This window comes from Lygodium microphyllum, chromosome 3, assembly GCF_053477565.2.
Source record: "Lygodium microphyllum isolate KBCC chromosome 3, Lygodium_microphyllum_v1.1.10, whole genome shotgun sequence".
Taxonomy (NCBI): domain Eukaryota; kingdom Viridiplantae; phylum Streptophyta; class Polypodiopsida; order Schizaeales; family Lygodiaceae; genus Lygodium; species Lygodium microphyllum.
In genome coordinates, this window is record NC_141137.1 from 71675187 (window position 1) to 71689089 (window position 13903).

A 13903-nucleotide genomic window follows, 5' to 3' on the forward strand; every position below is an offset into this window, starting at 1 on the left:
GTTTTCATTTTTTATCATGAGTAGTAAGTGCTTGATAAAGAGCATTGCTTGTTTGCATTCACTAGCTTCTTCTATCCTAGTTTTGGTGCTAGTGCTTTGGAATTCTTATATTGTTCGATGATTCAATAAGGAACATTGGAGTCTCATATTATATAATATGCAGATAAATATATGTTATTTTAAGACACTACAAGTAGAGGCTATCAGAGAAGAGCTTGATAGTAAGTATCCATATCTCTCCTTTTAGGTTAGTTTGTGCTATTTGAAGGTGTTGTCGAGAATAAACTTGGAGGCCAGGCTACATAGAGGGTCTTCTTGCTAATCAAGAGGACCTTGTGGGTACCATGAATACACGAATTGTTCGAGTCCCCAATCAAGACATCACTCATGGGTGGAGAACATGCCTCAACACGTTTTTTATCCTCAACACTATATTTAATCTTCCAAATGTGAGCAGTTTCTACAATGTAAGCTTATTTTTGCCAATCAAACCTCGCATTTTGTAACTTTTTTTTTGATGCAGGATATTAATATACAGAGCTACTCCGATTTTGATGTTAAAATTTTCAAGATCATCACCCTTTGGTTCATTGTAGCTCGCATTGCCCAATACCACCTGGAGGGGATGTTTCAAGGAGATGAAATAGATAGGGAGAAAGTGCAAAGGCGGTGCTAGATTGAAGAAGTTGAGTTATTGATCATGCATGAGTATGAACGGGCCAAATGGAAATTTGAAGCCAACATGGCAAAAGTCATAGAATGGATACAATCTAGGGTGGCTATGGAGAGGTGTCCACAACCATTAAATGAGTGCCTACAAGGAGTTGGGCAAGGGGAGATAGATTGGAATCTTTATGGCATGATACAGAGGAAACTACCACACATCAACCCTCCCAATTGCAAACCCAACCTTGATCTTGTCACCAATCCCAATTCCAACCTCACTGCCAATCCTAAACCTGCCATCGTTGCCCCACAACAACCTCATTGGACAAGTTGTTGTTGCCCTCTCGATCGATCTTTTGACCCCTACCATTGAGGGGAATTATAAATTTGCAATCGCTCATCCTTTCAACACATTGTACAATTTTACACTACAATGAGAGAAATCAAAATGCAAAAAAGGATTCGCATTCATATTGCTAGGTTTGTTGATTGCAATTTTTTGGTAATATTGTATTTCTTGTGCCCAAAAGGCACCTTAAATGTTTGTGTTTCTTATGTGGAAAAGGCATATGTAATGGCCTCTATAATATAGGTGCAGAAGACAAACTAATGGCTTTCTAACGCAAATGTATGGTATTTTTTGTTATCTCTTTGTATGTAATGCTATTTTTCTTTCTTGTTAGGACCTAGTAGACATCAAGAGAGATTAATTAGAGATACTATGATGCAAACAAATCCTTTGATCATATGAATGTAAAGCAAAATAGGTAATAAAAATAACAATGTACCTTTTTATTATTAATGTAGAAGTCAAACAAAGTAGGAAGTTGGATGTCTTCATTATGTATGTCCTTCCTCAATTGTCATAATATGCACATGGAATATGCCCCTTTCAGCCAATGTTGCTTTGGTTCTCCCCTTGTAAAGCTCCTCATCAACAAAGGAGGTGTGTATGGATTCTCAAACACCTATTACACATTTCACTAGCTACCACTCTTCGAGGCTTGATGGAAATAAGTATGTTAATATCATGTAGTCTTATCAATTACAAGATGAATAAGAAACACAAACCTTCATTTATATAAAAAAGTAAACACAACTAGATTGCACTAATAGTTGGGTCTATGAAGAGGGAGATTGGAGGAATTAGGCTCAAGGTGAAAGCTCCTTATGCATGATAACATATTGCACATGCATTTCTTTGATTGTTCTCTTGGAGCCATTGAGCCTAAAATCTGTTACCTACACATCCAACATGAGAAGAAAGGGTTGGCTTGTCGAGGATCTCTTCTGGTTATTTTGTTGCATGATTATCAAAATTTCCTTTGTTATGGTCAAGGGAACCCATTTTTCTTGCTCTTTGAGCATATTATAAGTGACTATGGACTTGATGGAAACATTAAGTTTTTGGCACCGAGCACACACCTCCATGGAGTAGGAAGATGAAGAGTAGACATATGCAATGGAGTGGAGAGAAAACAAAGAGGAACTCCCATGGATGTCGACTACAGGGAAGAGAAGAGGAAATGAACACCAAAAGATTTTAAATAAAAGGATTCTGCCACCTTCTTTTTGCCTCAACAAAGAGAAATGTCTAACAAAACATTATTATTGGAAAATGGCAATCACTTTAATCTATCTTAGCAAAACTAACTTTATTTCTAGAAAGTGACAACTACTTGAGCCATTTCAATAAAACTAACAATTTCAAAAATGGAAAAATGATTTTTGAAAAATGCCAAAAAAAAAGGTCCATAATGGAAGCGTTCTCCTCATTGGTGGAGCATGCTCTCTCTCCTCCCACTAAAGGTCTAGAAAGTGATCTCAAACTCTTGCTAATGAATAATATCTAAATGTAAGTTCATTCTACATCTTCCATTCTTTTATACTAAGTATGGCATGCCTAGTCATAGGGGGACTTCTCCTTTTCTTGCAAGCTAGAGAAAGACTTCAAAGAAGACACAATAGTCACATTAGGATACTTTTCAACGATGGATGATTTGTGTGGTGAGAAGTAGCCAGTTCATGAGAAAATTTTGGTCATGACTACTCAACAAATCCTAGAAGTTCATTTAAGATATGCATTTGAGTTAGATATTGTAAATAGTCTATAAGCTCCTCTAGAGGAAGGGAACACCTAGCTAGATCATGAAGGAAAGGAACAGCTAGCTATGGAGACACATAGTATGGATGAAGGAAAAGAGCTAGGTTTCAAACAAGCTACACATGAGGTGAAGGGCACAAATAAGATGAGTGTGTCAAACAAAGAGATGGACTCTATAAAGACTATAGTGAAGGGTGTATAGGAGGAGAAATGTTTGGAGATAGAGGAGGATTTATACCTTGATCTTGATGGATACTTCACACTAATGCAAATGAAGAAGAAATTAAATTAGAAGTATTCTAGGAATCACAATTGGGGTGTGCACCTATAAGAAAACATCTATATAATGCGTCTTCAAGAAAGGATATTAAGAAATATCATTTTTAATAGGCTATAAGTCCATAAATTAATCCCTTCTATTTTACTAACTCACATATTTTTCTCAAATTATGATTAAAATTTTCATTTTGTAAATATAATCCTATAAAATTTACTAAATAAAATACCCTTTCTTTTGAGCTCACATGATATGTTACGTGTCTTATAAGGTACCCCCCTTCCCCTTTGGAAACCATGGGAAAACTTTGCAAGTAAAGGGCATGTGGGAGTTGGTGTTGGTACATAGGGGAAAGCTAATGCTACCACAAAGCCAACAATGGAGACTCCTTGCCCAAAAAAAAGTGGCATCCTAACTCCTTTCTTCTCTACACCCTCTCTTACACCCAAGCAAAGGGCTTGTAAAGAGCTTTAGTGCTTCAATGTCTGTTTTTTGTAGAGATAATGAGAAGTTTTGTTTATTGTTGGATCCTAAAAGATAATTACTCAACCTTTGATTGTTGTTCAAACTTATCTTATACTACTACACTTTGTGCAAGACTCTCTCCCATTTGCATTCTTTTGTTTTTCGTGCCATTTTATTTTGATATATTCTATGAAGGATGTTGGAGACTTCCATTCTTTTGACAATTCGTAATGTTTCGTATTTGTCTAGGGATTTGAAGGGGCTTGTCAATAAGTAACTACCAAACATCTTTGGGCACTCTTTCATAGTAATACCTAGCAATCACTAAGGAATGTGTTAGTAGGACAATGTACTAGTTATCAAAATGTGCTCGAATGAGCTTTTTCTTGGTAGAAATGCACTTGATGATGAAAAATACTACCCCATTCAGGTTTTTCTCCACGTTTAGAGCAAGGTTGTCTCCAATAGACAAGGTGTTACTCAAGGCATGCGGCGTGTGCTACATACATTGGAATTCTATTTAGAAATTAGTGTGTATATTTGGCAACACATCCAACAGGTTATTTCTTATCACTACATGTTCATGTAATCCAAATGTGACATGCTTTCATATTTAAAGAGTTGCGCAAATATTGATAGCTTAAGTTAGTAATGATGGGTGCATTGTTGGGAAGCATAGTTGACACATGTGATAAAGCAAGTTGAAGCTATGTTATATTTTGTTATTCATGTGTGTAGCACCAACTAAGAGAGAGGAGTGTGTGTGTGTGTGTGTGTGTGTGTAGTAACTCTATTGAAAGGGCTACTATGAATTAATGAGATGAAACACTTACTGGATATTAGTGACTTTGTTTTCTAGTCATATATGCCAAAAAGATGCACTCCAAAATGAAAAGTATGTAGATGGAACACACTTTAACAAATTAATGATTTCTAAACCACACATCCTATGGAATAATGTAACGAAATACTATGGTGCAATGAAATCGTGAGATTAGTAACATTGAATCATTGGTGACTACACAACCAAATAAGCAAATGTTTATGAGTTCAATTCATGTTTCAAAGGTCAATTTGAGAGAGAGAGAGAGATAAGATCAATTAATGATTTCTAAACCACACATCCTATGGAATAATGTAACGAAGTGCTATGGTGCAATGAAATCGTGAGATTAGTAACATTAAATTGTGAGATTAGTAACATTGAATCATTAGTGACTACACAACCAAAGAAGCAAATGTTTATGAGTTCAATTCATGTTCCAAAGGTCAATTCAAGATGTTAGTGACTTTTTTTTCTAGTCATATATGCCAAAAAGATGCACTCCAAAATGAAAAGTATCTAGATGGAACACACTTTAACAAATTAATGATTTCTAAACCACACATCCTATGGAATAATGTAACGAAGTGCTATGGTGCAATGAAATCGTGAGATTAGTAACATTGAATCATTAGTGACTACACAACCAAAGAAGCAAATGTTTATGAGTTCAATTCATGTTCCAAAGGTCAATTTGAGAGAGAGAGAGATAAGATCAATTAATGATTTCTAAACCACACAAAGAATCAGAATAATATAACGACCATAAGTTCAAAAAGATGCATGAGTTCAAAAAGATGCATGAGTTCAATTCTTAGTACATGTCTGCCGCAAACCAAGTACATGACCATAAGTGAGACCATAAGTCCATGACTGCCACAATCTAGCTAAATATCACAAATCAAGTAAAACCACACAAGATCACCTCTCCAACACTCCAAGTGCCCACTGGTAAAGGTCCTCCTTCAAAGTGGTAACGTAGGTGGCATTGAACCATTTTCTAGTTAACTGCAATACAAAAAGTTGATTATGGATTGACGTATGCACACAAGACCATTCAAAGCCGCATAGCAAAAGCACTTATACCAGTATAGGCTTACCCAGTTTTTGGTTGGTTTCCCAACCACACCACCCTTGATGAGTAGTCTTATGAAAGCCATCACATAAAATCCACAATCCACCGCATTTGTCTGTTGAGGGGCCTGCGAAAAGGGATTATAGTCATCTTTATGTTAACTTCTCTATGTTACATCTCTAAGTGATAGTATTACTATCACATTCTTAGTACATACCTTAATGTGGATGAGCTTCATTTTCTCCACGTCCAATAAAAACCTTGCGCATACTGGGTCAGTACAAAGCCTCGATAGTGCAAACACGGCCCTGAAACATAGACACAAAAGAGATGAACATAATACATATGTGACACAACGTAAAGCATGGATGCATATAGAATGTTAGGATACCTGTGCACATAAGGTAGACATGCCGTGAAATCAGTGCATTCCAAGGAGTCAAGGCATAGGATGGCTCCATGATCACTAGGTAATTTTTCAACCCTTCTTAGCAAAGGGTTGAAGACCACAAAAAGACACCAATGTGACCTGCACATCAAAGAATGCTATTAAAACTAGCGCATCAAAGGGCTATGATAAAGCATTTACAATAAGTATGCATAAAGGGACTACAAACCTCACAAGCACAGGCAGAAAGATAAATGTGGACATCGTGGGATCACAACTATCAAAGTAATTCCTCAACGAAACGCTATCGTCTTGTGGCTCAACCATATTGATGTATGGAAACCACAGACTATCCACAAAGCATACATCATGGACATGCTCTCTCGGCATCAAATACTCCATCCAACTATGAATAAAAGCACAAATTAGTTCAGTAGAATAACAAAACCCCTAGTCCTAATCATCAGGCAACAACCAATAGAGCTATAACTAGTTTAACAAACTTACATGGTGAACAAATTCATAGTACGGGTGGATGCCTCCTCCACGCACCGCAATGCATCCAACAAAGCCCAGTCGACATCCACACGGAGCTTTGAGCATAGAGACACGAACTCGATATTTGCGGAAGTCTCTAACCTAAAATAATACCAAAAAACAACCACACACAATGCAACCAATCACAAGTACAAGAAATACAACACAATGAAAGCATTGCATTTAAAAAAAACGCACCTTGAGGTGGCACTTTTTTGCCCCTTCATCTTGACAGGAGAGCCATTCACCTTGGTGTCAACCGAATTGCATCCAATTGTGAATATGCAATGGGGAGCGTCACTTGGATACTCAAGAGAGGAGGAGATGGTGATAGGGGTGGGTCGAGGTGATAGGAGGAGCGACGTGAAGCGCTTACTCCCCTCGCCCTACAATGCCATAACAATAACCATAAACAATGCCATAAACATAATATACATAACAATAACCATAACCATAATACACATAACAATAACCATAACCATAAAACACATAACAATAACCATAATATACATAACAATAACCATAATATACATAACAATAACCATAACCATAATACACATAACAATAACCATAACCATAAAACACATAACAATAACCATAATATACATAACAATAACAATAACAATAATATACATAACAATAACCATAACCATAAAATACATAACAATAACCATAAGATACATAACAATAACCATAAGATACATAACAATAACCATAAACAATGCCCATAACAATAACCATAAAATACATAACAATAACCATAAAACACATAACAATAACCATAAACAATGCCCATAACAATAACCATAATAACCATAACCATAATACACATAACAATAACCATAACCATAAAACACATAACAATAACCATAATATACATAACAATAACAATAACCATAATATACATAACAATAACCATAACCATAAAATACATAACAATAACCATAAGATACATAACAATAACCATAAACAATGCCCATAACAATAACCATAAAACACATAACAATAACCATAAACAATGCCCATAACAATAACCATAAAATACATAACAATAACCATAAAATACATAACAATAACCATAAACAATGCCCATAACAATAACCATAATATACATAACAATAACCATAAAATACATAACAATAACCATAAAATACATAACAATAACCATAACCATAAAATACATAACAATAACCATAATATACATAACAATAACCATAAACAATGCCCATAAACTACACAATGCCCATAGCCATAAACATAACTATAACCATAAACAATGCAATAACCTTGCCCATAAACAATAAAAATAACCATAACCATAAAATACATAACAATAACCATAATATACATAACAATAACCATAACCATAAAATACATAACAATAACCATAATATACATAACAATAACCATAAACAATGCCCATAAACTACACAATGCCCATAGCCATAAACATAACCATAACCATAAACAATACAATAACATTGCCCATAAACAATAACCATAACCATAATATACATAACAATAACCATAACCATAAAATACATAACAATAACCATAATATACATAACAATAACCATAAACAATGCCCATAAACTACACAATGCCCATAGCCATAAACATAACCATAACCATAAACAATGCAATAACCTTGCCCATAAACAATAACCATAAACATAGCCATAAACACAACAAACATGCCCATAAACATAACCATAACCATAAACAATGCCATAACCATAAGCATAAACATAACCATAAACATAGCCATAAACACAACAAACATGCCCATAAACATAACCATAACCATAAACAATGCCATAACCATAAGCATAAACAATAACCATAACCATAATCCTAACTACACAATGCCCATAAACTACACAACAAACAATGCCTATAGCCACAAACATAACCATAACCATAAACAATGTCAAAGTCGGTAAGCATAAACAATAACCATAACCATAATCCTAACTACACAATGCCCATAGCCATAAACATAAACAATGCCATAACCATAACCTTAAACAATAACCATAACCATAATCCTAACTACACATCGCCCATAAACTACACAACAAACAATGCCATAACCAGAACCATAAGCATAAACAATAACCATAACCATAATCCTAACTACACAATGCCCATGAACTATACAATAACCATAAACAATAACCATAAACATAATCCTAACTACACAATGCCCATAAACTAACCTGAACCATAACCATAACCAAAAGCCACAAAATTGTGATAAACTAACCTGGGAGTCCATAACATCGCCAGTGGATGGAGGACCAGCCTGCAATAAGCTATCCAGGTCCATCTGGAAGTTACGCTCCACTGTTTGCAACTCCGCATGGTGGTCTAGGACTTGACCCTCATCATCAATATGAGGCACATCCTCATACTCTCGTGTGCGAGGTCGTTTCTAAAGAAGGCAACTTGTGAGTGTATATACATATTAAAAAAATGATAAACTTAAGGCCAAGGTAATAAAATTGCATTTGCATATGACACTATATAAGAATAAACAATATCAGGTAAGAGACTTACATGTTTTTGGTAGCCATCCGCTATTCGACTCTGCGTTCTCCGCACACGCTCATCTCTTTTGGAGTCATATTTGCCCATTTGTCTATTCACAAATGCCTCCACATACTCCTGCCTGTCCATGGTACGCTCAGCATCTTCGAGTAAGTCCCATAATGAGCTCGCTCTCGCATGCTGAGTCTTCTCGTACTTACTTCGGGCCAAACTCAACTTTCGCTCAAGGTTAGAGAACCGAGACTCTGCCTGGCGGTGCCAAGCACCAACAGGATGACGAGCATGTTGTGCGCCTATGGGACGGCCGGTCTTTCGACATGGAATATCATAATGGATACCATGCTCATCCTTCAGATGCTGTATCATCCTTGCTCGTCTCTTTATGTTGACATGTCTTTTCGGATAGAGAATGTCAACACGGCATTGACGGGCAAGAGACCCATCAGCTAGTGTGATCTCAATGTATGGTGGGTTTTCCCATGTAAAGTGACATTCTATTTATAAGTATCACATCTTAGGAGTATGCTTACTAACAACGGAAAGTAGGATAAACACTTACCTGAGAGTAGCTCGGCATTTCTCTTTCAATGGATGTCTGAGACGCGCCTGCTGCCCGAGCCCCTCTACGAGTACGTCGAGGAGATGATGCAACCTAAAAAAAAGAAACGGAACTACACAATATGTGAGAAATCAATAATGAACGTCAAGAAAACCCTAAACAAATATTAAAAAGGGCATCTTACTCTGGTATTTTTTCGCGAATGGACATCCGACGAAGGATGGCTGCGAGTGCGTGGAGCCATTTGCCAGAGGTGAAAGCGTGCGCACCTACTCATAACCATTGGATAATCCATGTCACAAAACAACAAAAAGTGAGAAGTTGATAACCATTGGATAATCCATAAAAAAATATAGAATATGCTCGATGAAAAAATATAGAAGTTGATAACCTACTAAACTTTTGTGGACATGCTTGATGAAAGACCAAATATAGAATATGTCATGATTTATGACCAATGGTGGATGCCACATCCAATCTAACGATTAGATGTGTTCAATTTAGTAACAATAAAAAAGCTCTATTCAAAAAATCGGCAGGCTATCAATAGTAGGTCAGAAACCTCTAATGTTACAATTCTTCACCAAGCTATCACCTCACTACAACACTTCCAAGTACTAGTGCCTTGCCTTATTATTCCTAGTGCAAATATATATTTTGACATTGTAACATGGTTATTGGGCTTCTTATAGGATTCCAATCAATAATTTTTGTGAAGGATTGAGACTCAACACATTCATACAATTCCCAATACTCGCCAAATTTGACCTATATAGATGATCTATAGGTAGATCTGTGCTTTGCACATGTATTAATTGCCAAATTTGACCATTAAGTAGATTTTGGGGCATGGAAAAAGCTAAAAGTGATGATTGGTGGGCTTGCAACTACATCAAGGATAGTCTCATTAATGTGGCTGGAACCAAGATTGAGGTTCTACAACCACATGTAATTGGCAAGGGTATTCTCTCTTGCCCAAACTTTAGAGAAGTAGAGCTAATTTATTGTGGTGTACCAATAGCTATTTAAATCTAAGACCATTAATTTTCTTAGAAAAACAAAAAGGAAAGTAGTGCTTGAATAATTAAATTATGAAAACATGTAGTTGTGACCTCCTCAAAGCTTGAGCCCAAAACCACTTTCACAATTTGCACATGCATCATAGTTTATCTTAGAAACTTGAATTTGATTTAGCTTTCCTTTTTGGTTATCTTAAATTTTTTGCGCAACCCATTCTCCACAAAGTGGCATGGTTCAAAAGAGGTTGAATGCTAAGTGATGATTGTAAGCTTAGTGACATAAATAGAGTTGTAACTCCCTTTGTTATTCTCACATTCATTTATTGGGTTCATATATATATTAGCCACAGTATAACATTATATATCAATCGAATATAAAAGCTTATAGGAAATGCATGCATGATTATCACACTTAGGCACGGACACGTATCAGACAGAGCACATATTTTAATTGCAAATTGATTGCGACGTAAGCAACATAGATAATAATCAACAAACTCTTCCAACAGGAGTTATGCTTGCATCCAAAGAGAGCATTATTTTGAGATTGTTGTGAAAGTTTACAAAAGGATTGAGCCTGAGACGGGAGATAGTGCCTCCCACACACGCGTCACGCTGATGAAGATGATTGGGCTTCCCGAGATGTTGCAACCTCTTGAGTCACGGTCACACTGCAGCCTCCTGAGTCACGGTCTCACCGACTGTGGGAGGGATGAAGACGGAGGCGCATACAAAACTGGAGACGCCGAACTGTCTCACCGAGCAAAAAACGCTGACTTGGGAGATGCTATTGTGGATAAAGGCCAGCACGCATCCGAATGGGCATGGGATGCGCACTCTGGGAGAGACAACCACGCCGACTTGGGAGATGCTGACGTGGATGAAGACTAGCTCGTGTCCGAATGGGTCCGTGGGTGGGTCTCGAAACTCTGGAACCAACCGCCGAGTTGGTATGAAGCCGTCGAGCTGGGAGGGATGAAGCCGCAGAGAGTTGAGGGATGAAGTCGTCGGCGAGTGCTGGGAGGGATGAAGCCGCAGAGTGCTGGGAGGGATGAGGCCGCAGAGTGCTGACGGATGTGAGCTCGCTGGGAGGGATGAGCCGCAGAGTATGAGTCCCATGGGGTATGAGAGAGAGAGAGCTCACGAATTTTTGAAGACGGTGCAAATGGGAGGGATGAAGGAGCATCTGGGACTTCGCATGTTCCCAGGGTGTGATATCACCCTGTTCAACGGTGGCGGCACATTCTGCGGGGCCCCTTCCAATAATGAGGAGTTAAGGCGCTCCAGTTCGCATGCCAGACACGTAGGAGACGGCCAATCAACGGCGCACTTTTCCGGGGGGTCTGGTTTATGATCTCGGGCGGGATGACCAAAGGAGGATGGGTTTAATCATTCGTGAGATCGACGATGGGGCCGTGGTCGTGAGGAGGGGGATCAACGTGAGCCGTTGATCCCAACTCCCCGAGGTCATAATGACCCCGTCGGAGTTAGTGCTGAGGGGCGCGACATGGTCGCGTGCAGCGTGGAGATCGGGTCGGGAAAGACAGCCAGGAGTGAGTGTCGGTGGGGTTGTCATCCTCCTCACCACTCATAGCTCTCTCTTTCTCTCCCCCTCTCTCTCTCACATTAGGCCTGGCAACGCATGCTCCACCTCACGCACTGCTAGCGGGGGTGGTGGTACGCGAGCGGCCACATCAAGCGGGGCTGGCGTAGTAACACATGAGCGACGGAGGCAGCGACCACAGTGGGCAGACCCTCTCTCTCTCCTTTCTCTTAGCGGCACTATGGGGCCGGCAGCACAGGAGTGCCACATCACGCAGCGTTGGCAAGGGTGGTGGTACGAGAGTGGCCACATCAGGCGAGGCTTGCGTCGTATGAGCGGCGGAGGTTGTCATATCCTAGCGCCACTGTGAGCCGGTAGCGCAGGAGCGCCTCTTCAGGCAGCACAGGTGGGGGAGGTTATACGCAAGCGACGGTGGCAGCGACTACAGCAGGCGGACCCTCTCTGCCTCTCAGCGGCATTGTGGGCCTGGCAGCGCTGGAGCGCCATGTTACATAGCGTGGGCTGGGGCAGTGGTATGACCACATCAACGGGGGTTGGTAGTGTACGAGCAGCGGAGGCGGCAGAGCAGATAGATGTGCAAAGAGAGAGAGAGAGAGAGAGAGAGAGAATAAAGGGAGTGAGAACATGAAAAGAAAAGGCGGGAGAGGAACAAAGGAGAGAGAGAGAGAGAATTTAAGATAGAGGGAAAGATGGAGAGAGAAAATAAGGGGGAAGGGGAAAGAGAGTGAGAAAAGAGGAGAGATAAAAGATCAAAGAGAGAGAGGAGGGGGAGGAAAAGGGGGAGAGAGAAAACATGAGAGAGATAAAGGTGAGAGAGAGAGAGAGCGAGGAATAAAATAGAGATAAAGGTGAGAGAGAGAGAGAGCGAGGAATAAATATAGATAAGGAAAAAACAAGAAAGAGAGAATGAAAAAAAAAAGATGAGAGAGAGAGAGAATGAAAAAAGAGGCAAAGAGAAAAGCAAAATTGTTGTGTAATAGGGAAGTGAAGTTGAGCGATAGCACGGTAACTTCGCTTCCCTTGCAATACTAACGTTCCTTGCATGCGAGATGCTAGTTGTTATTAACATTCATGGGGTGCGGCCTTGGATCGAGTGTTCTATTGCTTCATCTTAGCCACTTGGCATTATGGATGCATTCTCTTTCTCTTCCTTCAACTTGGCCTTTGCCTATCTCCATTTCTTGATGTTTGGTTTTGCCCTAAATTTCTCTTGTCCTACTCTATCTCTTTTTTGCTTTTTTCCTCTCAACATTCAATGCTTATCTTGTTCTCTAAGTTTATCTTTTCTTCCTTGATCGTGTCATCAAGGTCTATCTTAACTTTCTCTCCTTCTAACTTATCTTCTCTTTCTTTTTATCTTCTTATTTTGTCTTTCTAAATCTCCACGCTCTCTCTTCTAGGTTGGCTTCTCCACCATTATCTATATGGTATTTCTTCTCCTAACTTTCTTCTTCTTGCTATCTTCCATGGGCCTCTTTCTCATTCTTCTCATATCTTCTTAGCTTTTTTCTTTGCCTATTTTTTCTTTAATCTCTTTTCTCCTCTTTCCTTCTTTTATGTTTTCTTCTATTCTAGACATGGCTCCATTTAACAAATCTTATTCTTCTTCATTCTTATCTTTTTGTCTCTTCTAAGATCTTCACGATTCTATCCTTGAATTCTACTTCCAACCTATTGCAATTGAACTAGTTGGTTGGTTGTTCAGGTTGGGCTCGTTGAAATTAGCTTGTTCTTGCATTAGATTGAGTGTGTTCTCTTTCTTCTCTCTTCTTCAATCTTTGGGGTCTCACCCCAAATAGTGTTTGACTCCATGTGAAGGATCCCTTGTATAAGATACTAACACTTTCCCATGCTCATATTCTAAGTCTATTTCTTT

General features: G+C 38.8%; 1 protein-coding gene across 1 annotated transcript; it reads right to left on the reverse strand.

Annotated features, from left to right (window-relative positions):
• Positions 1–5256: 5256 nt before the first annotated feature.
• LOC148038491 (uncharacterized) lies at positions 5257–6562 on the reverse strand. Its single transcript, XM_087675257.1, has 7 exons — positions 6534–6562; positions 6306–6437; positions 6028–6204; positions 5802–5939; positions 5628–5718; positions 5436–5537; positions 5257–5343 (listed from the first exon to the last, which is right to left on the reverse strand). The coding sequence occupies exons 1-7, from the start codon at positions 6560–6562 to the stop codon at positions 5257–5259; spliced, it is 756 nt and encodes a 251-aa protein (XP_087531383.1).
• Positions 6563–13903: the final 7341 nt, after the last annotated feature.

Excerpts from the sequence above, each read along its gene's own strand:
- LOC148038491 (XM_087675257.1), bottom strand. The coding sequence starts at position 6,562 with ATGAAGGGGCAAAAAAGTGCCACCTCAAG. Across the intron at positions 5,940-6,027 it reads TTTCTGCCTGTGCTTGTGAG|GTCACATTGGTGTCTTTTTG; the intron begins GTTTGTAGTCCC and ends TTTGATGTGCAG. Across the intron at positions 5,538-5,627 it reads TGAAGCTCATCCACATTAAG|GCCCCTCAACAGACAAATGC; the intron begins GTATGTACTAAG and ends CCCTTTTCGCAG.